Source organism: Fopius arisanus, unplaced genomic scaffold (genome assembly GCF_000806365.1).
Source record: "Fopius arisanus strain USDA-PBARC FA_bdor unplaced genomic scaffold, ASM80636v1 scaffold00020, whole genome shotgun sequence".
Lineage (NCBI taxonomy): Eukaryota > Metazoa > Arthropoda > Insecta > Hymenoptera > Braconidae > Fopius > Fopius arisanus.
In genome coordinates this window covers 295,054-322,715 of record NW_011887759.1, presented here as the reverse complement: position 1 = coordinate 322,715, position 27,662 = coordinate 295,054, and the positions used below count along the sequence as shown (strand labels likewise).

At 42.5% G+C, this 27,662-nt stretch overlaps 1 protein-coding gene across 7 annotated transcripts; it reads right to left on the bottom strand.

Annotated features, from left to right (window-relative positions):
• On the bottom strand, positions 1-27,574 carry kis (kismet). Of its 7 annotated transcripts, XM_011301041.1 has the most exons (9): positions 26,534-27,574; positions 11,484-18,792; positions 10,463-10,985; positions 9,947-10,036; positions 8,104-8,304; positions 6,584-6,989; positions 5,752-6,046; positions 2,497-5,472; positions 1-2,415 (listed from the first exon to the last, which is right to left on the bottom strand). In XM_011301041.1, exons 2-9 carry the CDS (start codon positions 18,679-18,681, stop codon positions 686-688), a joined length of 13,419 nt encoding a protein of 4,472 aa, XP_011299343.1. In that variant the 5' UTR covers positions 18,682-18,792; positions 26,534-27,574; the 3' UTR covers positions 1-685. The 7 variants fall into 7 exon arrangements, with proteins under 7 accessions (XP_011299343.1, XP_011299338.1, XP_011299342.1 ...); XM_011301036.1 differs by having other exon boundaries at positions 1-5,472; XM_011301040.1 differs by having other exon boundaries at positions 1-5,472; positions 5,761-6,046.
• Between the last annotated feature and the right edge of the window lie 88 nt (positions 27,575-27,662).

The following is a 27,662-nucleotide window of genomic DNA, read 5'->3' as shown; positions in this document are numbered from 1 at the left end:
TCCAATTTCTTCAACCGTTTACAATAACTAGGCAGATTGTTGTTTTCCTTTATTATTAACTGCAAATATGTACAAGTTATCTGTTTTCGTTTCATTGTCTTAATCATTGAATTACTCTCATCATAATTAAGTTATTACTATCTTTTAATCAATATTTCATCGTACGGGTTATATTATTATGCATAATAATAATAATATATAATCATGTTTATAGCAGTATATAAAACAGTCCCTGGTTCAATAAACCAATAAGATCAAAAATAAAAAGTCGATAAGAAGGAAAAAAAAGAATGATTGTAGAATAATAAATTTAACAAAAATTATATCCTCATTTTAACCCTAATTACTTCAATCACTAATTGTTAGGGATTACCACACAATGTATTATACCACAAAATACTATTGCGTTGTATCTGTTTCCATGAATCTCTCGCTGTCACCACATAATTGTCTGTTTCGCCACACCAAAACTACATGTGTTCAGCGTACTCTCATTAACTTGCAATTTGTTTAAAAACTCACTACATGAACACGTAGTCTATGTCACTGAAAGTTCCTGCGCTTTCACTTATTTTTCAATTTCATTAAGCCTCGATTGATATAAGATGACGCCAAAAGACTGGATGACTTACTTCTAATGGGAAGTTTGTTATCACCCATTTCTTTTGCGTCGTGTAGACCTTCCTCACTCATTATTTTGTGCCTCTTCAGCTGCCTGCTGAGCCAGTTCTCCCTCCATCCTGGCTTGCCGCTCAGCAGCAGCTCTGGCCTGTCGTCCAGCACTTGATCTGAGGTTCTTCCTCTCTACAGGGGGCTCAACAGTCACTCGTTTAGCTCCCCTCGACTTTTTTCCAGTGGATTTTCCCTTGGTCTCCTCCTCATGCTCAAAACTCGACTTTGTGCTCTCTGATTTCGAGTTTGATGATGGAGATTCCTTGGGATCCTCAGAGTGTGAGTCAACAGACTCTTTATTACTATTTGACGAGGTGTTTAAGGAGGTGTTGAGGGATGTGTTGGAGGTGACCTCCTCCTGTGGTTGGGGTGTCGCTAGTCTGGGTGCTGGTGTTGTTGTTGGAGTTGGGGTTGGGGTTGGGGTTGAGGCAGGTGTGGGCTGGGGAGTGGATGCTGGAGTCGACGATGGGGTGTGAGACTTTGTGGTTTTCGTTGGGGACTCTTCGGCGATATCACTGAAGGATGAGATGGAGGGTGTTTTGTGTTCAGCCTCCACACGACTCTTCTTCACCACAGGTTCAAGTGTCACCTCGAGTGAAGCTGGCAATGGGGTTTCCTGAACAGGCTCTGATGTTCTGCTTCGTTTCTGGGGCCTCTGTGTTTCCTCGATGGTTCTCGTAAACAACTCAGCACTCGTTCTGCTCAATTGCTCGAGGGCCTCCTTCATCTCCTGCTCCTTACTCTTTCGCTCCATCCTGGCTGATAGGTCAGCAATTTCACTGATTTCAAGGGCCTCCTTCTTTTCCACCTCACTCCTTCTTCTCTCCTCAGCGTGAATGGCGTCTGTATAAGCCTGTAACGCCAATGACGACTCCATCTGATACCTAGATGCAGCACTTGCCGATTTCTTCTCAGATTCTTTACGCTTCAACATATCAGCAGTGGACTCTCGTCTCGAGCTGCTACTTGTGGAGGAGGTCGACTTCCTTGAGCTCGAGGCCGTGGAAGTCGGTGGATTCAATAGGCCACACTGAGCCAAACTCTCGTAGGCCGATGAGACACCACCAGGTTGCATCGAGAATGGATTCAATCCCCCTAGACCAAGTGGCGTATAAAGCAGACTTGGATTAGGGAAGAAAAATGGGAATGGTGTGGTTGTGGGTAAAGAACTCGACGAGGTCGATGGTGCTGATGATTTTGAGGTTGGTGGATCCATCTGTTTGGACCTGGATTTACTAGAACTACTCGTGCTCGTTGTTGTCGTCTTGCTTGATGAATTAACAACATTAGTCTCGGCAGAACTAGTAGCAGCTGCTGATGCACTGAGTGCCTCCATGCCTGCCAATGATGGCAGACCGAGACCAGCAAGATTGGCGAAAAGTGAATTTGTTAAACTCATATTACTGAGATTACCGAGATTACCGAGACCCCCAAGTGCTCCCAAATTAGGTAGTCCACCAAATGGCATCAACAGGGGATTGTTCTTTGGATCAAAATTACCCAACGATAAGCCTGATAATAATGAATTATTAAGATTACCCAGACCTGGGAAATTGAGCTGTGATGCCATTGATGTTGCAGCTAAATTCTGACTGGTTTGCTGTTGACTCGTTGGGCTTGGCATCATTGGTGGTCTACCTGGTGTTTTACCTTTATTACTGCTTCTCTCTTGTCCTGGCAATCTCTTCTGCAAATCGTGAGGCAAGTTTCCACGTTCCTTCACCAATTCAGCCCACTTAGGATCTACATCGAACATGGGATTCTCCATTAACCACTGGCCAAGACGTTTCAATTGTGGTGCTTTACTGCCAGTTACTTTCTTACCAGTTATTCTGTTAATCACAGCAACGTTCTCTTCACCAGTAAGCTTCTTCCAGTCAAGCAGTGATGGATCGACACGTGGACGACGTCTTCTCGGTGCATTGAGATATTCAGCTGATAATTGATCGGACATTGCTGTTTGCTCTGCCAGCCACTTGTTAACTTTAGCCTCGTGAGAGTATGAACCTATTTTCGATGAGTATTCAGCTACTTTATTTATATCAGCTATCATCGCCTCGTAGCTCTTGCGATGACTGCTAGAGGACATGTGGCCAGAGTTGAAAGCCTGTTGTTGCTGCAACTGCTGTTGAAGCTGTTGATTTGATTGACTCGAGTGGGCGGCGTGCAGCTGTTGCTGTTTCTTGAGGTCACGATTTTGCTGCTCTGCTTGTGCCAGCAGGGCTGAGAAACTATCCTTGTGAGAATGGAGAGATGGTGGTGGCTGATGGCTGGAGCTTGAAGCTCTGGATGATGGAATAGATGTTACGGTTATAGAGAACGGTTTCTGGGCAGGCGCTGGAGGGGTTGGAAGCCCAATTGGAGCTGATGTGGGGGTCACTGTCACATTAGGGGTGATTGTACTCTTCTTGTTGTGCTCGGGGAAGTGAGTGCCTTGCTGTTCTTTTGCTGCACTCAGACCCAGTACGATCTCATCGAGCTTTCTTCGTTTCTTCTCTTTACCAATTACTGGTTCATCCACTGGTACATTCTTTCTTTTCATTAATTTATCCAACATACTGTCTAATTTTCCCTTGTTGCTGCTGGGCTGCTTGTTCTTGCTGGGCATCGAGAAGTCCTGAACTTCGTTCATAATGTCTTTACTGACCTCGTTGGACGATGTCTTCATGTATCCAGCAGAGAGATCGATGGGGGTGAGTGTGCTCGACGTACCTGGGATAATCGTTGTCTTCCCAGGGACTGTGTACTTCAGATCGAATGCTGAATTTCTCGTTTGCTGATGAGCTGGTGGAGGCTGGGGAGTTGATCTCCTCGAGTCCTCGGACTGAGACTCTTCAGTTAAATCCCACGAGCCTGAAAGCACCGAGGGCTTACTAAGAGCCTGAGGAGGCTGTGATGTCATATGACTGCTGTTCAATAATGCATGGAGCTTTGCTCTCTCAGTCTCAACGTCAATCGCAATGTGTCTCTTTCGTTTTTTAGACGAGAGATTGTTGGTGGTTGCTGCTAGTGCCCTCGATACTCCGTGATCAGTGGTGATTGTAATTACCTCGGAATTGTCCTTATCAGCGGAAAGAATCTCGACTTCGTCACCAGCTGTGAAATTCATAGCCACTGGCCACTCCTTGTGCTCAATCGCATGGACAATGTGCATCAATCTGGCCTCAACTGCATGTTCCTTCGGCCATTTCACTGACGAAGGGAAGTTGTGGGGGAGCAGAGGAGGAATCGGAGGCTCGGGATAGTCAGACTTGTCTCGAAGGACGAATGTATCAATCTGGGTTAATCTGGACAGTGGTTGGATCACCTCCAGGTCTGGGAACATGGCCTTGAGTTCTGCCGCCTGAATACTCCCCTTATCCTCGATTTTTGAGGTTTTCGAGGCTTCCTTCTCGGTTTTTTCTTCAGGAATCTCTTGGACTTGTTCCTTCACTGAAGGAGATTTTTCGGGCTTGTCTTCAGGGGCTGCGGCCACCTCCGGGGTCTTTTCTGGTTTCTCCGAGGACGGTTCTAGCGTTTTTTCATCAACCTCTGTTGATTTCTCCTCTACTAACGATACTGGTTTGGTGTCGAGTAGAGCCGAGTCGGTTGCTTCTGACTGAGTGTCTTTTGGTTTTTCTGGAGCCTTTGAGGCATCGTCGGACTCCTGGACATCCATTGTGGAGTCTTCTGAGGATTTAGCGGCCTCTGGCGATTTTTCTGCAGCTTCTTGTGATTTGGACGGCTCAACTGTTACCTCTGAGGACTCAACTTCCATCCCCTCTGGAGAAACTTCAGATTTTTCAACCTCTTTAGGAATTTTATCATCTTCTTTACAGGGGTTGATATCTGGAGAAGTTTCTTCAGGGGGTTTTAACTCCTCTGAGGGTTGAGAAGTCTCTTTTGAAGATTCTTCGTCAGTTTTTGGAGCTTTTTCTTCTTCATGATGCAATTCTGCATCTTTATCTTTTGATTTCTCTTCAATTTCCTCATCCTTGTCCTTTTCAGGGGTTTCTAACTGTTCCTTTTCTGTCGCTGCAATTTTTTCTTCAAGTTTTTCTGTATTTTCTGCCGGTGTTTCCGCCTCGACTTCAGTTATTTTGGATTCAGGTTCCTTCTCATCTGCTTCAGTCTCAACTACTGGTTTTTCTTGAGTTTTCTCGCCTTCAGGAGTCTCTTCAGACGGTTTATCGGCGTCTGCAGAGACTTCTGAGGTTTTATCGAGTTCAGGAGATTTTGACGAGAGAGCTGTGATGGTTAACCAGCTCTTAGGCGTCTTCTCATCAGATTTACCCTCGGTCTTGACAATTGTCAACTCAACTCGACCTTTCTCTGGCACGTCTAGCTTCTTGTCAGGAGGAGGAAGTGAACTGTCTCTTTTGAAACCTACTTTTTCGATTTTCAGGGTTCCCTCGCCCTTCTCAAGTTTAACCAAGATCTCGTCCTTATCGAATTTGAGGATGTCATCCCTGTTTTCGATTTTAATCGCCTTGTCAGATTTATCGAAAGGTACTGCTGCTTTCGCTGGTGGAATTCCACCGAAAATACTCTTGCCGAGAATTTTATGGAACGAAAAGTCGGGGTCATTGAGAATTGTTATGTCTGTACGACCCAAGCCGTGTTTGGCTGCACCTAGGAGCAACTCCTTATCATGTCTCCCTGGCACCCACCAGTCTGGAGTGTCTCCTGAGGGCTGGCATAGGGATAATCTCTCTTCCAGATGTGGGTGAGAGAGAATCTCTTCACGAATTTTACTTAAGAGATCTACGCGATCGAGAATTTGCCTCGCTCTTCCCGGGCTCAGCTGATCGATAGGAATGTCTGAAATTGAAATCAATTATTGGAATTTTTCGAGTCACTTGAAGAGATTTTGCATGAAATTGCGGGTCAGAGATATTTTGTAAGATTTCTGTCGAGAAGTTGAACGTACAGGATCAAAAATTCAGTCACAGCAAAAATAGTTTTCTCGGTGACTCTCGTCCATTATTTATTCAGTAGTATAAATGCAATGGCTGTGCAATTTGATGCGAAACCTCGGTTATTATTGATTAACGCAAATAAAAATAAAACGGGGTAAATAAAAAAAAACGAAGCACTTACGGAACACACCTTCCTCCTCGGCACCTTTGGAGTTACATGCCTTCTTGCACATTGCACGGAAGGACATGTAGTAGTCTGTCAGATCGGCATCAGACTTCTTGTCGAATCTCGCTAGGCTCTTGAATTTTGTCCAGTCATACTGAGCTTTTTTACGGTCATAATTAACACCGTAGGTGGAAACCACTCGGAGAAATTCGCTCTCTTCCCTGCGGCTCCATTTGGCTTTTTGCTCCTCAATGCGTGTGCGCTCGCGCTCTTTCACCATTTGCTCCATTTTTTCTCGCCTCTCCATTTTCTGGAAAAATATGCCTTGTTATGAAGCATTCAAGGACAGCTTCACGAAAAAAAAATTACACGCTGAAAAATTGATTTACTTTTTATCGGAAGGTATTAATTTTAATTACTTTCTCCAATGCCAAATCGCATACTCCCTTAGTATTAACAAGTTGCAAAGAGCATAAAAAGATGTAATACCTCCTGAAATTTCTGGAGTGCTTCTAAATCTTAATGAGCACAAAGTGAAATATTGTGTAATTTCTCTCATCAAGTTCTTACTTCTCGTTGGGTTCTAATGAATAGAAAGGATGGAAGGGTAGAGTAGGTAGAAATAATTATGTATTCATACTACTATATTCGAATTTTCCTCTCAAAAGTCTTAATAAGTAATTCTATGAGAAAAAAGACAGGAATATTTTTTTACTACGGAAAAATTCGTCATTCATGGAGACACTTCAATCTTAAGAAAGAAATAATTGTCAAAATACTTCAATATACCTGGAATTAGCTGGCTGGAAAAAGGTTTCATAAGTAGATAACTATAATAATGACTTACCAAAAGATACATAGCAAGCTGTTGAAGATCCCATCCCTGCATATTGAGTGGAGGTTCTCCAGTGTTCGTTCCAGCCTGGTTAGTCATTTCCATTTCCATCGGTGGCTTAGCCCCCTTCAGGCCCTTGTTGATGTCCTCCTTCTTACCAACACTCCTTTGATAAGAAGAGATGACTCTTCGTAACCGGGTGTTGAGGTCGACAACTGATGGCCACGTTTTGTCGTCGTCGAGGAGTACCTCCGCCCCATCATGACTGCCGCCGGCCTCTGGCACTGGTGTATCTGCTTTGCTGGATATGGCTGGTGAATTAGCTGGAGTTTCTCTGCCGAATTTTTCGCTATCCTTGCCATCCTTCTGGGCGGTCGAAGCCTCGCCATCTTCGATGTCTTGCTCGATACTGTCCTCCCTGAATTACAAAAAAAAACAAAAATATCCATCGTCATTCACCGGATTTTAAATGAAAATTTTTTCAATTGAGTTCACTCGATTTGTTCAACACCTCCACGAAATATTGATTCGTTGAATTCTGTAGAGAAGTGGCAATTCAGAGTATTTGTGAATATCGTCGGGATTATTTCTATGGCAATTGGTAAATGAAGATAAGTGCATTTTTTCGGAAAATGATTTTTTGTCAAATCGTTGACTATGTTGTGAGAAAATGATTTAACAGAAGAAGAAAACTCATCTTAGTTCACCAATTCAGAAAAGTTCTGGTTGAGATTAAAATTCAATGAATTTTGAATAAATTCGAAAGCTTTAAAATTCCCTAAAAAATAATCAAACGTTTCCGTAGTCCATCAATTTTTCTACGAAGAGTTTTCCATCAATTCTCTCTTAATCTGGGAATTATAATTAATTAACGTCTTTACTGAGGATTATTTCGGGACAGATATAAAGAGTGCATTTTTTGTAGTCCAAATAATAAAATTCTCCACAAAAAAAAAATTCTTCAATTTCCTCGAGATCAAAGAGGAGTGAAATAAATGCGTGATCGGAAGATTGAATTTGAATTGAAAGGAATAATTCCGTTTCACCAACAATTGGCTTAAACTGGAGAACCCAAAGTGAATTGTCAATTATTTATTTTGTCCTTTGGCCGTCGATAAACGTCGAATATGTCCCCACCACTTCACTACAAAATGACTAGTCCGCAGATGAAGATGAAGAACGAGAATTGGCCAAGATACGGTAGAAAAATGGAAATCATTCATCAAGAGAAAATTCTACCGTGCAATTGTATTCTCGTGGAGACTTGGCTTCCTTCTATGAAAAAAATCATGTAAAATTTGTTTATATTCAATACACCAAGAGACACTAGTGTCTCAACGTTTTCCATAAAATTCTCATCGTTTTTTCATCTGGCATAACATAAACGTAAAGCGAATGTATTTAAGCGTGCAATTATGTGTTAAATTTGTAGGAGGCAGTAAGGCATCCGAGGATAGTGGGCTAGTAATACAATATAATTTTATTTTAAAAAATGGGGGTAAAAAAGGAATTACTGAGTTAATTGTACTCACTTTGGTTGTTCTGTTTGGTTGGTCTGTGTCTGGGAAGGGAGAGGGCAGCTTGAAATGAAAGAAAGCGTGGGATCGGCCCTCATCTGCTCGTAATTCTCGTATCCATGTTTGTAGCAGCCAACAATTAGTGACTTGTCAGCCATAGCGTCCCACCATTTCGTTGGTCGTTCCGGTAACTGAGGAGGATCTATCCGCAACGCACTGTAGGGCGGTTTCATTTACAAATTTTGCCAATTTTTCAACAGCCAATTTTTTTTTTCTTTCTCACTCAACGAGTCTCTTCGATTTCTTTTGGTTTAATTTAAAAAAAAGGCCAAAATTTTGATCAAGACTTGACGATTTCAGTTTGCTCTCTCAACCAATTTCTTTTTTTTTTCACAATCACTGCTCTCCAGATTTCTTTCGATTGATACTTTATTTTCGATGAATCGTTAAATCATTGCTATGGCTAATTAACGAGATAGAGGACAGGATTCTAATGAGAATTTTCAATAGAGTACTAGCTCCCGAGTAGATAAAATACAATCCCTCGTGAATTGGTAAATCGTGATGAATTTATGTTCTATTACATTTTCACGTTTTACCCCTTCACTATCGAAATAAGTCAGCATGCAGCTTGATAGAACCACTAGTTCATCCCCAACTCTGACTGTAAATCCGTGTTATCTTCTTCTTTCTACATAAAAAAAAACCTATGCATCAAACAATTAGAGTGCCACGATAAGAGGAAAATTTAAACGTGCTCTAAATTATCTGCCAAAAAGGTAAATTGTCCATGGAATTCCGGCCGACTAAGTGATCGAGTAATCGATAAATTTGACTGCCGTCTTGTCGAATATTCCCAATGGCTTGCAATTGACAATAAAAATTAATGAAAATGTAAAAAACCTCGAGCACTGGCCAGTGACAACCGAGATCGTCAAATCTTCTTTCGCATTTTCTTTAAATTTCATATAAAGTAACAAATAATTTTGAAATTTTGATTTCCAGAAAATAAAAAAAAAAATAATAAACACCATTGCCCTCTTTATACAGTGCACTGCTTCTCAAAGAATTTACCTTACCATCTTCAAAGCGCTGCACACAACTGCTGTCTCGTCTCGGATGAGGCGGAGTGAATTATAATATTTTTGGCATAGTCAACAGTGCGTACAATAAGATAGAGTACCAAGGAGTTTGCAATGATTTCTTGGGGAGTAGTTGATTAGTAACAAAGTGAAACCGACCCCCCAGTCTATCCATTCATGAAGACAATATCTAACTAAATCAATAATCAAGTGGTCTAACGTGTCTCATCATTTTCACTCATTGCAGGGTTTACTTTTTTGTTAATAATTTTTGTTGGCTTGATTGGATAGAGAAAATTAAATTTTTCCGAGGACTTCTTTTGCACTTTTCAATTTTCCCCAAAGTAAATGCATCTACGCTCGTCCAGTGAACGTGAGCTCGTCGTTTCAACGAAAATTCCCGTGGAATGAGCTTGAAGCTCTGTTTTTTTTTTATTTCCTTCATGGGTCATCGACTCCTTTCGAGACTGATTTTATAACAGATCATAAAGATAATCATTGTTTTAAAAAAATAATTATTGATAATTGAATGAATCGACGTACCACTTGACTATTGAAATTCAGAGAGATAAAAACGAAAAATGGATTTTGCATTCCTCGAGATCATTATAGGACCCAATGATAAACAAATACACTGCACATGCAACTATTAAGCACTGTTTAAGCACATATGTAAGTGCACAATGTAATGATGAGAGAATTTAAGGATAAATTGATAAAATTTAAAAGAGAAAGCCTTTTTTTTCTTTTGCTTTGTCACAAATGTATTTACTGACCTGACGTGTACACCGTCGGAGATGTGTTGCACCAGGTCTCCAATTATCTCGTGCTTGATGTAGTACAGCATGCGGACTCGTAAAAGTACCCTATGGATATAAAGAAGAGTCATTAAAGATCATTTATAATTTATGGTGGCGTTCAGAAGATGTCATTAAAGGGATTAAAGAGGAATTCACAAAGAGGAGGGGAAAGAATGAGGGGAAGGATGTGATTATGAATGTGGTACTCTCGAAGAGAGAATTGTGATGCTATGGAATTATAATCAATTTTATTAATTTCAGAAGAAGGGGCTCTTAAATAAATTGTACGCAACAGCAGGGCTGGTTGGCAGGTTGATTTTTAATGGCAATTTTTGGCGTGTTAGTATGGCAGCATTAATTTTTTTGTGTTCATCTTAATTTCATTTTCTTTTCTTGCAAAGAATATATCTTGATTGGTGTAGAAGGCGAATCAATAAAATTAGAAAATCGTTTGGGCATTTGAAATTTCAGAAAGGAAACAACTTTACTTACTTGGTTGCATGTCTGCTGAGGTGTTTTCTGTAGGTGCTTTCGAGGAAAATGTCCCCATCATACTTTTCTGCATGACTCCAATGATTGGGATCACTGGGGCCTCCATTAATAGCGGATCCCCTGGTCTCCCTGGCCCCCTCCCTGACTCTGCTATTCTTCTTTTTATTCCTGCTATTTCTATTGGCTTGATTAATCGTAATGGTTTTGATCTTCTCTCCATTCTCCAGAGGTGTTATCAAATCCCATATAAAGCTACGAATTTTTTCGTCACCCCGGTAATAACGCAGACAGTACAGCAGAATGACACGAGCACAATCCTCGATATCAATTTCACGCCATCCACGTCGAAGCTGGCTGTGCTGGAGTATCTCCTCCCAACGACCCCAGCCAAAGGTCAGTAATCCTCGCTCAACTTTGAAGCATTCACTCCTCGCCCAACTTCCATACACAACCTCCCCCTCCCTTGGCACATACTCGTCACAGTATTTCTTCTTCTTTCCGAATTTGTCTCGTCTTTTCTTCCCTGGAAAGCACCAAACTCATTGTCAGATATATTTGAGAACCCATTTCTACCTACAGATTCCTATAATTTTTTTCCAAGGGGTGGGAAACACTCAAAGCTGATTTGTGAAAATGAGTGTGAGAATGATTACGTTAATTCCCAACGAAGACTAACTGTGAGGTAGAGAATTTACAAATTTTATGGAATTCGCGTGGGGCAAATTGCTGATGATATGAGTGCTAACATTCTCTATTCGCCTCGTGAATGATACTAAAATACGTAAAAACAAAAAAAAAAGATCGAAAATGAGAAATTGTTTTTTTTTCACCCGAGGGAACTAGGATGTTTGGAGTTGAAAAGTGACTTTTTTTTGGTACTGAATTTTTTAAATGTGCAACCCCCCAAAATTCCCCGACCATCAGCAATTATCCCCAACGGTCCCCTCAAAATCTAAAACCAATACGATAACCATGACGTGATAATGATAATGGTTCGTGCTGCATGCACATAAAAACATACCTCTACCTGTCAATCCACCGTCATCATCACTGTCATCGGAACTATCGAGCTCCGACATATCAACGACCGACTCATCATGCCCATATCGTTTGATCTGAGTCCTCCTCCTGGGTTCAGAAATAACTAAATCCTCCTCCTCCTTTTTCTCAGTTGTATCAATTTCTGCCTTCTTCGCCCACTTGTTCCAAAAATCGGGATCATCGATATTGATATCCGATCGATTGGAGGCACAGGCAAAGCTAGCCTTCGAGAAAGTGGATCCCTTCTCCGCCTCAATAGTAATGACCTGGGTCCGCCTCTCGAGAATCTGATCGATGTCCTCCTCACAGAACTTATCCCCAGCCGTATCATCATCCATTATAGCCCCATAGGCTCCCTTTTTGAGTAAATCCTCAATCTCTTTCTTCGTCAGCTGTTTATTGCCGGGATCCTTACCCCCAGATCCCTGGGCAGTATTCATAGACTGTAGAATGGCTTTATCAAGTCCAAGCTTCATAGAGGCCTTATCAAACATTTCTCTTTCATAAGTATTACGACACAGCAGACGATAAACCTTGACCATCTTCTGCTGTCCAATTCTGTGGCACCTGGCCTGTGCCTGCAGGTCATTCTGTGGATTCCAGTCACTATCATAAATGATAACAGTATCAGCAGCTGTTAAATTGATTCCAAGGCCCCCGGCTTTGGTGCAGAGTAAGAACACAAATCTGTCTGAATCAGGTTTGCTGTAACGATCGATAGCAGCCTGTCTCAGATTACCTCTAATTCGTCCATCGATCCTCTCATAAGGATACTTCTTGTATACCAAATAGTCCTCGAGAAGATCGAGACACTTAACCATCTGACTGAATACCAACACTCGGTGTCCACCAGCTTTCAGTTTCGGTAGCAACTTGTCAACAAGTACCATTTTTCCAGAGCTATTCACCAAGGCGTGGTAGTAAGCGTCAGAGTCCTCTTTTTCTCCAGTTTTATAATCCAGCTGGATCTGATCCTCAGCACCATTCAGGAGGAACGGATGGATGCAGCACTTCCTCAGCTCCATCATCGTGTTCATCAGATTGGGAATATTGGCAGAGGTGGTGCCCTTAGCGAGGAACGAGAAGTTCCTCTCGAGAATTCCTCGATAATACTTCTTCTGGATATTCGTCAGCTCAACCTCGACGACAGTCTCTTCCTTGGGAGCGAGTGACTTCTCCACGTCTTCCTTTAATCTCCTGAGCATCATGGGCTTGAGGAGTAATTGAAGCTTATTAACCTCTCCCTCGCTACTTAGGTTGCCAAATTCCTTGAGGAAAGCCTCATTACTCGCGAATTGATTGGGCTCGAGGAAATTGAGAAGTGAAAACAATTCGTTGACGTTATTCTGGAGGGGAGTGCCAGAGAGAAGCACACGATGCTCTAGATTGAGCTGTCTGAGCCCCTCCAACAACTTGCAATTTCTATTTTTCAACCTGTGAGCTTCATCGATTACACATAGACGCCAATTGTAGCCCTTCAGCTCGTTAAAGTCAGTGATGATAATCTCAAATGTCGTTATGAGAACATTGAACTTGATCAGGTCCTTGATCTGATTGCCTTTGTCATTCTTGTAGTAGACTTCGTACTCTTGCAGCATCGTTCTGCTCGCTGCCGAGCCATGGTAAACCACAACGTTCATCTCGGTCCACCCCTCGAACTCCCTCTGCCAATTAGGAATAGTTGACAGGGGGGCAATAATCAAGAAAGGCCCACGAATTCCATACTTGTAGACAGCATCAACGAAGGTCAATGACTGGATAGTCTTCCCAAGACCCATCTCATCCGCAAGAATGCAGTTGTGGCCATTGTACCAGGAGAAGAGCAGCCAGTTGAGTCCCTCGAGTTGATAAGGTCTCAAACTATTACCAGATTTATAAACCGGTGACTCATCGAGCTTCTGCCACTGAGAGGCAGTGGGTTTCTTCTTCGGCTTCCATTGGTCCTTGGATGGTACCTTATTGAATTTCCTAAACTGAGCAATCTTCTCGGAATCGACGTCCTCCTCGAGTTCCCAAGTGGAGTCCTCGTACTGCAATGACCGCCATTTCACTAGATAATGCCTGACGGTTTCTCCAGTTGTGGGATCAGTGTGAGTGGCTTCATCCAGGACTCTGTCGACTTCAACAAAATCAGGATTGAATGGATCGTCCTCAGTGTTCTCGAAGATGTTTGTGCTCTGCTGGAGCTTCTGCTTAAATCTCTTGAGCTTCGCCTGAATTCGTTTGTCCCCTTTGTAGAGCTCCTCCTCGGTTCGCCACTCGCAGTGAAGATATGAAAAGTTTCTGTATTTCACTAGGTACTCCTCGACCTCTACAATTTGAGGTTTTACCTCTGTGGCTTCAGAGGGCTCAGTGGCTGTGCTCTCGGGCTCCTGAGGCTCTGTCTCCTCCGTTTTCTCCTCTTCTTTAGGCTTCTCATCCTTCACTTCAAGCTCGCCAGTCTCTTGAGGCTTATTCTCTTCCTCGTCTTTCTTATTCTCGATTTGGTCGGTCTCTGCTTTCGCTTCCTTCTCCTCCTCTGGTTTTTCATCTGCATGCTCCTCCTTGTCTGGTTCCTCAGATTTCTTTTCAGCCTCAGCATTTTCAGTTTGTTCCTCCTTTTTGTCCTCCTCAGTCTTCTCCTTGTCACCCTCCTCAGGCTTAACTTCAGCCACTGGCGTTGGTTTTATCTCACGTTTACCCATTCTCATGCAGAGAATGTGCTGCACAACCATCGAGTCTTCATCAGTAGTATTTATGTACACGAAGTTTGGTTTATTTGGCCCCACGTCACCTCCCTCATTTTCACGTTTGGTGGACGTTGGTTTAGCAGTGGAGCCATCAGACTTCTTAGCATCGGGTGCTGGCATCTCTTCATCAGAGAATCTTAGCATCACGTCATCCACGTACTTTTTCCTGTGAGTATTACGCGACGATCTCCGTTTATTTGTATCGTCAGCCTCCGGTGATGGTGGTGGAGTGGTAGCAAGTTCCTCTCCATCAGAATCAGGAGCTATCCTGCTCTTCCGTTTCTTCGAAGCCCTCGGTGTTCTCGTTGACGTCCCCTTACCCCCCACTGAACGTTTTCTCGATGATTTTTTCTTAGCCGGGGTCGCAGTTTCCACGGCAGCAGCTTCCCTCACTTCTTCCTTCTTCTCGTCCTCCTCGACTGCCTCCTCATTATCCCCCTTGTCATCACCCTCTTCCTTACCCTCCGTTTGTATCGGTTCAGTCGTCGAAGAATCTACCAATTCCTGATCATCTTGTATGGGAGGTTCACTTGACTTGACATCAGCGTCCTGCACAGCTGATGACTCGGACACATCTTCATGTTCATCCCCAACCTCCTCATCAGCTGAATCCGAAACTATAATCTTCTTTCTCCCGCGTTTCGAGCTCTCACGACCCTCTTTATCCTTCTTTTTTCTTCCCTTGGGAGACTTGGACTCCTTGGGTACCTTCTCCTTCTTGATCTTTATTTCTTTAGGTTCCTTTGGCTCCTTGGGCTTTCTCGGTTTCCTCGGCACCCTGGATTTTCTCGTTTTATTCCACTCCTCCTCGTGATCCCCAGACGAGGGTTTATTGTCCTCTGAATCAGCAACACTGTCAGCGATACTGCTGTCCCCAGGAGTGACTAGATTCTCAGAGACCGGTTGCTCAGGTGCTGGAACAGGTTGACTGGTGATGGGTGCTGCTGCCTCCTTATCGGCCTTCTTGCGATTTTTTTTCGTTCGTGGTGCACCTTTACTCCTACCCCTGCCAGTTGTACTGGACACCTGGGGGCTATCAACAACTGTTGACTGGAACATCGGTGTTGCCAGAATACAACCAGGGCCACCACTGCATTGGTCGTTTGTCTCGTGTTGTTGAAGTGCCTGGAGTTTCTCCTGGAGGGCAACAATTTTCTCCTGATTCTCCTGAGCTGGAGGCATGCAGAAGAGCTCTTGCAGTTGCTGCTGCAGAGCTGCTCGCTCCTGATGATGTGTCACTGGAGCATGGGCATTGTTGAAAGTACCACCAGGTGTTGTCGACATGCCATACATGTTGGGTATGGCACCAGGAATAATTTCACCCCCAGGATGATACTGCTGCCCAGAGCCAACGATCATGTCACTCTGGTACATATTAGGCTTCTGCATGTTCGTGTACTCTCCGAAACCACACGGTTGCATCGTGTGAGGTGGTGGAGGCTGGTTATTTGGGATTGAAACAGCTGTTTGGTGAGGGGGAAGAGGCCCCCCAGATATCTGTTGAGATGGTATGTGAGGTGGAACAACGGAGTTGGGTTGAGTTATTTGAGTAGAAATCGGTGGGATCTGAGGCATAATCGAATTGCTTGTGGGAATCATGTTGACTTGGTTCAGATGAGGCTGTTGTGGCTGAGCTGGCATGAGGGGTGATTGCGTTTGGGGTTGTGACTGTGAAGTCATCTGCGGCTGTGGCTGAGCCTGTCCCATTGGTGGCACAGCCTGCTGTACAGACTGCTGGGGTGATTGACTCACTGGAGGTTGTGAAATCTGCTGCGGCTGCTGCGGTATCTGGGCCTGAGGTTGGCTCATCGGTGGCGTTTGAGGCATTTGCACCGGTGGCTGTTGTCCCTGAATCTGCGACTGGTCCTGGGACTGACTCAACGTCTGTGATTGATTTATCTGAGATTGACTAACTGGTGCCACCTGTTGACTCATGTGGCCCTGATTATCATGGAATTGCATACTCGAGCTCATTGAGTGCTGGGATGTGTTAATCTCAGGGGATTGTTCGTTGACTTTTATGTCTGATACTTCGTTGTCTGTGGAGACGGCTGGTGCTACCTCCACTTGTGATTGCATCAAGGGCGAGGGCGTACTGCATTCAACGTTGCCACTGGTACTCGATGCTGGTAATGATTGTACTGGTTCAATTGACGGTTTCATTGTTTGGGTTTGCTCAATTGGGAGATTTAACTGTGAATTGCTCAACACTGGATCCTGGCTCAAGAGCTCTGTACTCGACTGCTTAACTGGTTCAACAGTGTCAGGAGATTGAGATTGAGTTATACTTGGTGGATTATCGTCATGTGTCGTTGTTTCCACAACACTGTGAATATTGTCATTGCCATTCACTGGGAATATTGACTCTGAGGTTGGTGGCTGTTGTTCCATCATGCTCCTGTCATTTATCCCCATGGTCGGCCTTATTTGAGGCTGGGGCTGGGGTGGCTGATGGGACTGAGGTGGTGTCTGCTGCTGCGGCGGTTGCTGCTGCTGCTGCGGCGGCTGCTGTTGTTGTTGTTGTGGTGGTGGTTGCTGCTGTGGCTGGTGTTGTGGTTGTTGTTGTTGCTGCTGCTGCTGCTGCGGTTGCTGCTGCTGAGGCGGCGGCGGCGGCTGCGGCTGGGATGGTGGTACTGATTGCTGTGGTGGCTGTTGCTGCTGAGATGGTGGTTGTTGCGGTGCCTGCTGTGGGAGTGATGGTGGCGGTGGTTGGGATTGCTGTGGATGTGGCCACTGGGAGGGCATTGGCATACGAGGACCAGTCACTGGTGGCATTGAATTTTGTGCGTTCGATTGCGGCATTATACTCGATGGATGTGGCATTGGTGGTCGCGATTGAAATTGAGTATAATCACCTCCTGGTACATTTGAATTTGGTACACCTGGTATCACCATTTGTTCCAACGCCTGAAGAGTTGTTTGTTGAGTTGACGTTGGCATTGGCATTGATGGTGGGCATGGAGAGACTGACACAGCATTTGGGGCGCCTGATTGCTGATGTGGCATTTGTACGTGTGGATGGGGTGATAATGTCGTTGGCTTTGCCGGGGACATTATTGGACGTGGAGACATTTGCTGTTGTACAGCTGGCGGTCTTGGTGACATTTGTGGTCTTGGTGACATCTGGGGTGATAATTGGGGAAATGCTGCTCTGTATTGAGGACTTGTTGCGAGTTTCGTTGGTCCAAATTGTCCAGCTTGGCCGGCATGCTGTGGACCAGGATGCTGGGGACCTGGATGCTGCTGTCCTGGATGCTGAGGGGGAAGTTGAGGAGGAAGTTGAGGGGGCAGTTGAGGTGGATGTTGGGGTGGATGCTGAGGAGGATGTTGAGGCCCTGGATGTCCACCTGGATGTGGATGCTGGGGCTGATTAAACATTGGGGCAGTGTGATGAGGATACTGTGGGTCCATACTGGGCTGGCTGACAGGATGTTGTTGAGGATGTTGTGGATACTGTGGATGCGACGGATGAGTTTGATGTGTCGCATGGGACGGATGATGATGTGGCATTCGTTGTGGTTGTTGTTGAGCCTGCTGAGCCTGCTGTTGGGCCTGCTGTTGGGCCTGTTGCTGGTGAATGGTAAACCCTGTGTAGCCACTCGCTGCTTGGTATAGAGCAGGATTACTCTGCTGATAATGCTGCTGTTGTCCTACCATATGTTGATAGACACCAGCTGATGCACCTGGCTGCATAGCCTGATGTGGTACACCCATACTACTGAGCATTCCTTGCTGGGCATTGAAATGTTGTTGCTGTTGTTGTTGTTGTTGTTGCTGTTGCTGCTGCTGCTGCTGCTGCTGCTGTTGTTGTTGTAATTTTTGATTGATATTGGCTTGATCCTGCTGATGTGAATACTGAGGCATGTGTTGCCTGTAGGCCGTTGGCTGTGGGGCCATTTGATTGTAATGCCTCTGTATCTGTGAATAAGTACCACCAGCACTTGGCCAACCCTGCATTGTTGGATCCATATTAATATTACCACGTGCCATTGGATGCTGTTGCTCCATTGAATACATATTGTCTGAGTAACCAGGATACTGATTTGGATTTGGGGGATGTGGGCCTCTGTGCTGTGGGCCCATACCTCTCACTTGATTAGCAAATGATCCTGGTACCATAGCCCTCTGTGGGGCACTACCATCAAAATTACCCAAATTTTGATTAAACATGGTGGCTCTTTGTCCACCTGGACTTTGCAATTGATTACCACTGCCAAATTGATCACCACCACCGAATGATGTTAATTTTTGTAATGGAGATTCTTGTGAAATACTGTAGGGCGGATTAATGTAACTCCCACCTCCGTTGGGCCCTGCATTAGCCCCATCTCTAGCTACACCAGTATTTGTAGCACCTGACGGATCAAAATGATCATTTCCCCCAAGATCAGGTAGCGCATCGAGCATCGAGCCACTGACATCTTCTCCAAATAGATCGTACGAGTCCATGTCTCTATTACGCTTCACGACTCTTCGCCTCCATCTCAGGCTCAAGAGGATATTTCACGATTCTTTGTATTGTCACTGGCGTACCCATCATTGATTTTTGGGGTGAATATTCTGGAACAGGGAGAATAAAACAAATTTCAGAGCATTCCACTGGTTTGGCAAGAGAGAACATTTCAAAACCAAATTATGACAATTGGATCTCTGGCTCTAGCTGCCATTCTCGAGGCATTCCATCCTTTAGACAAGCCAGTATACATATAATGCAGTTAGATGACGCGAAGAGGGAGAATAATAAGAGGAAAAACAACTTGAAAATATGTTTTCTGAATTTTTTAACAAGAGAGAGTGTAGAATTCTCCTACATTTTTTAGAGCGAATAGTAAAAATTACCGGTTAGTCTTCAGAAGAAAGAAGTATTATTCGACTCAGGAATTTCCACAGAATAATTCAGAAACCAACTGGTAAAGTGCAACAGAGTATAAATATAGAGATTTCTATATCTCTCTTGATATCGGAGAGATTCTCCGAAAACTTTCCTATCAACTAAATCGACTTACATTTTGATTAATATTTTTTTCTTTTTAGATAGAATGGAAGATTATTCATGCGATTTTTTAACTTCGGATGTGTCGTTAGAAGAAAAGTTTTTGAGAAGTTCTGTAGTCGCACAGAATACTAATATGAATGTCAAGCTGATTGCGAAGAGGAATTGAATCATATCGTTTGACCTGTAAGGAATATTTAATCTAATGGAGATGGAGGAATCACATTAGATTCAGATGCTTAATAAAATGCCACGTCCATTGAAATTTCACTTGTTAGTTGAAAATAAAATCATTGACCCATAAAATCTTGGACTTTTCATTTACAGGCGACATCAGGATTGGAAATAAAATTATCAGTCATAATATCTCAAGATCTTAAAAATTATTGAATAAAGGTGAATAAAAAAAAATGAATAAAGGTGTCAAGTTGTGCGGACTAGAAAATTTTTCTGCAAAACCTGAGACATTTGTTTGCAATGCAAGTTTAAAAATATTGTAGTTCATTTAAAATATCAAGTGGTACTCAGTGAGTGTCCGATTTATTGTAAAAATAATCAAGATCATTATCAAAAATTCCAGTTAACTAGAAATATTTAAAAAGCGACTAGGCAATTATCAGAAGAAGAGAATTTTCCAATGAGACAAAATTCACCCGTCAGTTACGACGAGCAGTTCATTCGCTCAGAAAAATGTTTGTCATATATAAGCAATAATAAACGTTAATTATCGGGGCTAATTACAAGAAACACTTCTACTAGCTGGAAAATTTTATTCCCTGTTCTTTTTCCTTTTCTTTTGGATGGAATTTTTTTTTCGAAGTACACGTTGAGATTTTCCGTCAAATTTTCCTGAATGCCAACAATTGACATAAGTTTTGCAATGAAATCTGAATTTGCAATATTGACTCGCGTTACGTGGGCTAATCATCCAGTCTTCAATGAGCTTGAAATAATAGTCAAGTACGAATGACCGAACAATTCAGATTTCGTAATGATTCAATAATTGCAAAACTACTCTAGACTGTTATTCAGCTGATGTCACCTTGTGCGACGTTCAAAAAAATCAATAGCTTTTATTCCTTTTCATAAAGAATGCGTTAATCAATTCAATCACCACACGGGTTCGAACATGAATGTGTCATTCAATAGAACAAAAAACATCGATAAATGTTCGATTATTTTGAAGGCTTTGAGGTATTACGGCCGATAATTATTCACCGGCTAAAACAAAAGTTAAATATGTAAGTGACTAAATCCTTCCTCATTTTTCCAGGAAACGAAATTTACAACCATTGGGACTGTAATCCATGAGTTAATTACATACACAAGATTCCCTCCACAATATTCCACTTTTATCATACTTGAGCAAAAATTGATTCCCAAGTGGAATTCGATATTCAATTCTGCCAAGCAATTTTCCTATTTTTATCATGAAAAATAGTTTTTAATTCATCTCAAGTTTTCCGATCTGTAAAAGTTTTCAATCTATATTTTACGTAAAGGAACAAAAATTATTGATTAGCCATGAATTATGAGAATCACGTCTAGGAAATAATTAAGTTCAATAGTCCTTGGAGGGATTCCACCGAGAATCACCTTCTTTTCGGAATTTAATGTTTCCGTGAGAAAATAATTTCAATTAATTGAATAGAGAAGATGCGAAGGATAACGAGTCGTTTTAGCCATTAGATAAGTTTTTGAAAAATTCCTTGGAAGTGAGTGAACGAAAAAAATACGAAATTATTACCGATATTATCTCCGACAAATGTGGAATTAGAAAGAAAATAATATTTACACGTCAATAGATCATTTTCACCATGACAATGATTTATCATCATTATTAATAGCTTGATATGCTCGAAAAACTCTGATCCGCGATGAATTTCCATGAGATCATTATTCTCAAGTAGTAAAGAAACTCGAGTACGTAATCTTGGTTAGCGATACAATTAAATAAATGACTATTACGAAAATATTCCGGAGTTTCAACTCCTCCCTGAGAAAAAACCGTTGACTCTGATGCACGCCAAAGGGGAAAAGCTATACGCTTATGGTTTCAAATATTATCATAATCGCCATAACCTTTCCCCTCAAGAATGTACCATTTCCCTCCATCGTCCCAACAATTTTTCTTACGTATTACGAGAAAAACCTTCCGCATGCACGAAACAACCGCAAAACATTGAATAAAACTGCTGACACAACCGTTCAATTTCCCCCCAACAAATTACCCAACTCACTCGGCAAAAATTAAACAACAAATTCCCCAAGAAAAAACCAGTAAAACTCCGGACGTCCTCCCTCCACCGGATTCTCTTCAACCGTCGAAAATCAATCGTCTCCAAATCCCGAGTTGAAAAATTCAGGTCGCCGACAGTAAAAAAAAAAACGCCAAAGGGGTTTCATTAACAACACAGCAGTAAGAAAGTACTCACATGGAAAAAAAAGAAAAGTAGAACGTCAATGAAAAGAGCAAAGCGACTGACAGAAATTAGCAATAAATTCCGAACATCTCGAAATCAATCGGCGATATTTAATTTTTCACCTAAACTTTCCCACGAATATCATTCCACTTAAAAAAAATCCGCTACACTTCCAACGCTTTTCAACACTCGGAGTGAACAACAACAGAAATGGAGTAAAAGAGTGTGACCTCTTGGCAACTGAAATAAATAAAATAATCTGAACGCACCTGTACGTCGCCAAGTCGTTCTCTCACAGTGAAAGCCTCACATTATCCACAAACGTCCAAAAGCTCGTTATAAAACCACACATTAACCCCGGTAAAAACAATCACAGAATAACGCGAATGGCCAATGTCATTCACACACGAAAAATTCCCTTACGGACGCATTCCGCCGACATCGAGAATCCTCGACGCCACGGCATATCCTCGTGGCATCGTTTCACATCGCGACACATTTAAAAAACCCCCAAACACACACATACCCCCGGCATACGCCATTGCCCCTGAAAAAAAAAAGGTTCCCGAGCAAGGGTAAAACCAAGACAAAAAATATCTGTCACCTCCATTCGCTGATGGTTACCCGAAGAAAACCTCTTGGGCAAGCTGTTCACCAAACACTCGATAAAAATCAACAAATCAACTGTGTCTCGACGCTCGATATTTTCCGGTTATGTATCCCCCAATCCGGGTGTTAGCGTCACTCTTCCCTCACACACATAACACTCCCAATTCCCCAATCCTTCATTTGGAATAGCCTCCCCTTAACCCCCAACGACTGAAAATTTTATCGAATCCGACTGGGGATACCCCCTTAACTCCCTCACATTAAACAAAAATATCCGACAACGGTAGAATCCGCAGGGTTGACTGGGGTTTTACCGAGAGACGACGCGGCGGCTATCGTGTCCCTCAAACTCCAACTTAGCATTACTGTTACACTACAGGCCTCGGTGAAATGGCTTTAAACTGGTAACTGCTGAAGCACCACTGCCCGGGCAAATGAGACAGACATGCCTTCGAAAAACCAGTGCAAGTGAGACACATTCTCCGAGGAGAATGAGCCACCCTCTTACGGCGGCGCTGGGCAACGCGCGCACACACAAGCCTTCACACTATTTTCCTTCAAACCAAACGACGACGTCGTCGTCGTCGTCCTCGTCCTCGTCCTCGTCGTCTCCCTGACTGCCATCCCCATCCTCTCACTCCTTCACCCATTCTCCAATTCCCCTCACCCTTTTTCAAATCCCCACCCCCTCCGCGCAAAAGAGGTGTGAGTATCCACCCTCTCTCCTTGCCTCATCCCATTTATCTCTCTCACTATCCCGTCTCGGTCATTTCCTCTTTCCTCTTCCATCTTCTTCCCAATACCGCTCCCCCACCGTGAGGGCGCACCGAGGGGGGATATCCCTCTGTCCTTTTTCTTCCACCCACCCTCTCGCAGTCAGAAGCTGTCCTCTCCTTTTGGTTTTTCGTCTCTCTACCCCCACGGCCATCGACACCATCACCATCAAAATTTTTATATTCCCCAATACGTGTATCTCGTTTTTTTTTCTTGGGAATCTCATCTGTGAAATGGGAAAGGGGGAAAAGGGGGGAAAGGGGGAAAGAGGACAGAAGACAGGGGCCAGGGGACGACACCCCAGGGTGGGGGGGAGTGGTGTACGCCGGCCGCCAGCACACGAATTTTCGCCAAAAAGTGAGCCTCGTGCGGTTGAATATATTCGGTATATACGTAATGATATATATAATGGAGATATATAAATATGTGCGCAGGAGCGTGCCACACGGGGGCCACCGCGCACCCCTCATTTATCCCTTTTTTTTACTCCTCTCCCCTTTTCTCTTACTTATATTTTTCTCCACCTTCTTTGAAAAAGAGGAACCGGAATGGAGACGAGCAGAATGTGAAGACGATTATTCCGTGCCGACGGTCTCCGGATAACGAAATAAAATTGAAGAAAAAAAAAAGAAAGAAGAGGAAAATTAATAAGAGAGGGCGGAAAAGCAATGGCACGGTCTTTCCGCACACGATTGTGTCGCCATTGTGTTGGGGTTTTCCACAGGAATGAATCCTCACCGACTCCTGGATCACCCATGAAGAACGGAGAAACTACAATTCCCTCCTCATCCACTCGCCAATACTTCCTCATGTCCTCCTGTTTCTTATTCAACATTGCACCAGACATAGGAGTCCAATCATTTCTTTTGTTGAATGTGAAATTTATCTCGTTACGAATGGAAAAGAAAATTGGGAAGGGGAGAGCGAATGGAGTGGGGTGAGGGTTTTGATTATCCTGGAGCAACATCAATCACCGATGGATATCGATTTTCCCAGGGGGTGGACGGGATGCTTTCCTATTCTATGTGGATTATAGAGATGATTTTGATGGAGAGTGGAAAATGAAAAAAATATTTGGAGATGGCTTTTCTCGGGGATTTTCCCAGAAATTGTTTGGCAATTCGGAGGTGGAAACACGTGCGGACATCTGCCGGGGGGGGGAAAGACTCGGTGCCGACGGAGGGTAAGTACTATTTTACAGTGGGTTGTGCTTTTTTTTAAACTTAAAAAATTACTCCGATTCGCCGAATGATAGTGACGTGGTAATTAGAGTGAGTCATGCGTGACGTTAGAATTGTTTTTTCCGGGGATATTTGCATGCCAGTGATGTCGCGATGTCAGTTGAGGATAATGTAATTACATTGTTGATAATTTTTTTATGGGTTCGACGATCGTCCCGAGGGTTTGCATGAATTTTTTTTTTATATAGATTAAGTTTTGATATGGAGTAATGATGGAAGAATTTGTTTCTTTGACATTCTTATTTTCATTCTCGGTTTTTGTTTTATTGCACAAGCCAAATTATGTCTTGATTGAATTTACTAGTATTCAGCGAATTTGGTTGAGAAAAAGGGGGGAGGGATGGTTATGGAGTTTTTTTTGACAGAAATTATCTTTTTCGTTAGTGTGAGATTTCGATATTGGCCGTGAATAGCTGAGGATTTCGACGGTTTTTTTTATGCTAGGAAATTTAATTATTTAAAAATCCTGCGAGTGAGTGATAATCCACCGGAATCATATTTCAGTAAAATTCTGTAGAGGAAAGCATCGAAGTCCAGTCTTCCTGAGATATTTGCGAAAATTGAAAGAGTCATTGAAGAGTCATTGAAAGGATCCGGACCTGTGAGGATAGGATTGATGGAGATTGGAGTGAAGAAATGAATCTCCCGGACAATCGAAACGAAAATAAAACACTGTAGAATTTTCTCTTTTTCGGGATAAGTAATAAAAGTTATTTGGAGTAGCACCGAGTGGAAGACGAATCGAGCAATTGGCGGTAGCAAGGCGGGGCCCGAATTACACGAGAAAGAGAACCAATCAGATTTTACCTTATAAAGCAGCATTGAGCCGCAGGATACTTGATTAACCAATAGCGTCCTGTGATTCTCCCGTTGCCCCATGTCTCACTCTCTCTCATCTCTCTCAATTCTTTTTCCCCCATTTCATCCCTCCCTCTCTATTCCTTTCTTTACACACGAGTGTCTCGAATACCTCTCGTAAAATACTCCAAGTACAAAGACGACACCGGAAAAATCAAACAACAACTATTTCCAATAAAAATTCCACACCAAAATCACGAGCTGATCAACTGATTTCCCCTCGAAAATTCAAAAACATCGAAAAATGTACTCCAGTTCTAGATTTATCCATTCCTTATCATTCGCTATTATTTATTGATACGATTAGTGGATTTTTATCTGGCTCACGTCTTTGAGTTGTTTCACACGCAAAATATTCATCGAGTTGTCTTTTGCTCATTGAGAATTCCAAGAAAACTAATACGAATTGTCTTATTTTGCACGCTCTAGATTCACGATGATCCTGCTCTCAGATGGTGATGCAATCAATCGTTTATTGTTCAATTAACTGTGTAGATGATAATTTAGAAATTATTCCATCCATCGAGATGAATTTTTCGAGCGGTTTATGTAATTCGGAGGCATTCAAACTGACAGCGCAGAATATAATAGACACACTCACAATGTGCAATGAGGAATACAACAATAACTCAATTCCGAATAAACCAGCAATGTCGAATTGAAATGTAAAAAAAAAATCACAAGAATCATTGACTGCATTCCAGTGCGACAGCAAAAAAAATTATAGAAAAGAAACAATTTCACACAGTAGAATCACCGCGAACTGACATTAAAACTAATCTCCAATCATAATGAAGAATCCCCAACGATTAACGATACAAAGTACCGTTAATAACGTAAAGAGTCGATAAAAAAAACCCAACAATCAACCGATATTGCGGTCACGACGAGCAACAGAGACAGAGTAATTCAACAATTCGCCTTAAACCAATGTAAACCAAAAATAATCCTGCACATCCTAACATAACGAAAGATAAAAAAAATCCTGGCATTGGCCAAAAAACAGGTTGAACCCCTCACTCTGTTCATTAGTCCCCTCACCAGAAAGTAATAAACCGAATCATAAACTCCTCAAGTAATAGTCAAACCGTCGACTTTTTTCTCTGTGCATGAGTACAAAAATGTGTGGCGTCCGGCTGTAGTGAACCTCTCCATTTCCCTTTTTTTTTCCATGCAGTTGTAACCCAACACCTGGCGAATAAGAATAAGGGGCACATGTAGGTGCCACAATTTTAATAAAGAAAATAAAAACCTCACGGTGGAAAACGAAAAAAAAGGAGCTCAAAGAAACCGACTAAAAAAACCAGCAAGAGCACGGCAATCATCACAATAATTTTGCAAATCCAGCATCGAGACAAAATACAATAATCGTTGATATGACATGAGTATTGCTCACAACTTACGTTATTTATCGTCAATCCATTCTCCCGGGTATTCCATTTAAAACAATCTCACGGGCATTCGTTTAATCGTTATCTTGGTGTCCATTTTGTTTGGTTAATTACTAAAGAGGCGGCAGTGCTGCCGCAGGTTACGTTGACATAACACACACACTTGTACACCGTTAAAACACACTGGGGCTTGAAGAAAAAAAAAAAAAAAGAAAAGAAAAAAAACTGGTGTAGAGGAGCCCCGAGGCTACGAGTCCACAAACACGAGAGAGTGGCGAAAAATCCGATCGATTACGATTTTTTCGACTGCTTATGGCTTTTCTCACTCAATTTCACTCGATGAATTGTCTTAATTGATAAATTGTTGATGCTTCAATAAATAATAATTAATAAACACCGCATTCACTGATACCCCGTACTCAACAATCATTCGGTATTTTCTTTTTTAAATAAATAACAATGTAAACACTTGGAAATACTTGATTCTCCTCGATAAACTTGTAACAAAAAATCACACGTTGGGGAAATGGCTTGTTCCCCCTCTCGTTTTCAATTCCACACACATTCGATCTCTCGATTCTTCCCCGTTCCTTTGCGTTTTTTTTTTCCCACCGTAAGTAGTATTAGCGTTTTTTTTTTACTCGTCTTGTTCCTGTTTTTTGGAATTATTCTTGGCACTTTGCGCTTATCGGCTTTTAGGTGTAAATAAATGTTGCTTCTGGGTTAATGCTGCTGGTCATTTTCGTTGAATTCTTGTGGGTTTTAATTAGTATTGTTTTAGGTTTATTAAATAATGGCTTATTATTCCGGCCCGTCTGCCCTTCTTGTGCGTCTAAAGATAACGGAAATGGAGTGACCGCTGTTGTGTGCCAGTGTTGCACCTTGTCGTCGCCATTTGTCCAACATTCAGGGGTGCCACTGCCCCCAAAAAAATTTCAAGTGATTCATTTAACAATTTATTTACTTTTGCAACAGCCAAATTAATTATTCGTTATCCTATTTAGCCCTTTCAATGGAACATCCTCAGAAGTCTTTTATAATGCTAATTAATGGGAATTAAACGAATTTTCTTACAATTAATGTACAATGCTACTGGAATCGTACAATACACTTGAATTTCCCGCCGTCTGGGGGAGTCAAT

Excerpts from the sequence above, each read along its gene's own strand:
- kis (XM_011301036.1), bottom strand. The coding sequence starts at position 18,681 with ATGGACTCGTACGATCTATTTGGAGAAGATGTCAGTGGCTCGATGCTC. Across the intron at positions 6,990-8,103 it reads AACCAAACAGAACAACCAAA|GGAGGACAGTATCGAGCAAG; the intron begins GTGAGTACAATT and ends TTTGTAATTCAG. Across the intron at positions 6,047-6,583 it reads AGCTTGCTATGTATCTTTTG|AAAATGGAGAGGCGAGAAAA; the intron begins GTAAGTCATTAT and ends ATATTTTTCCAG.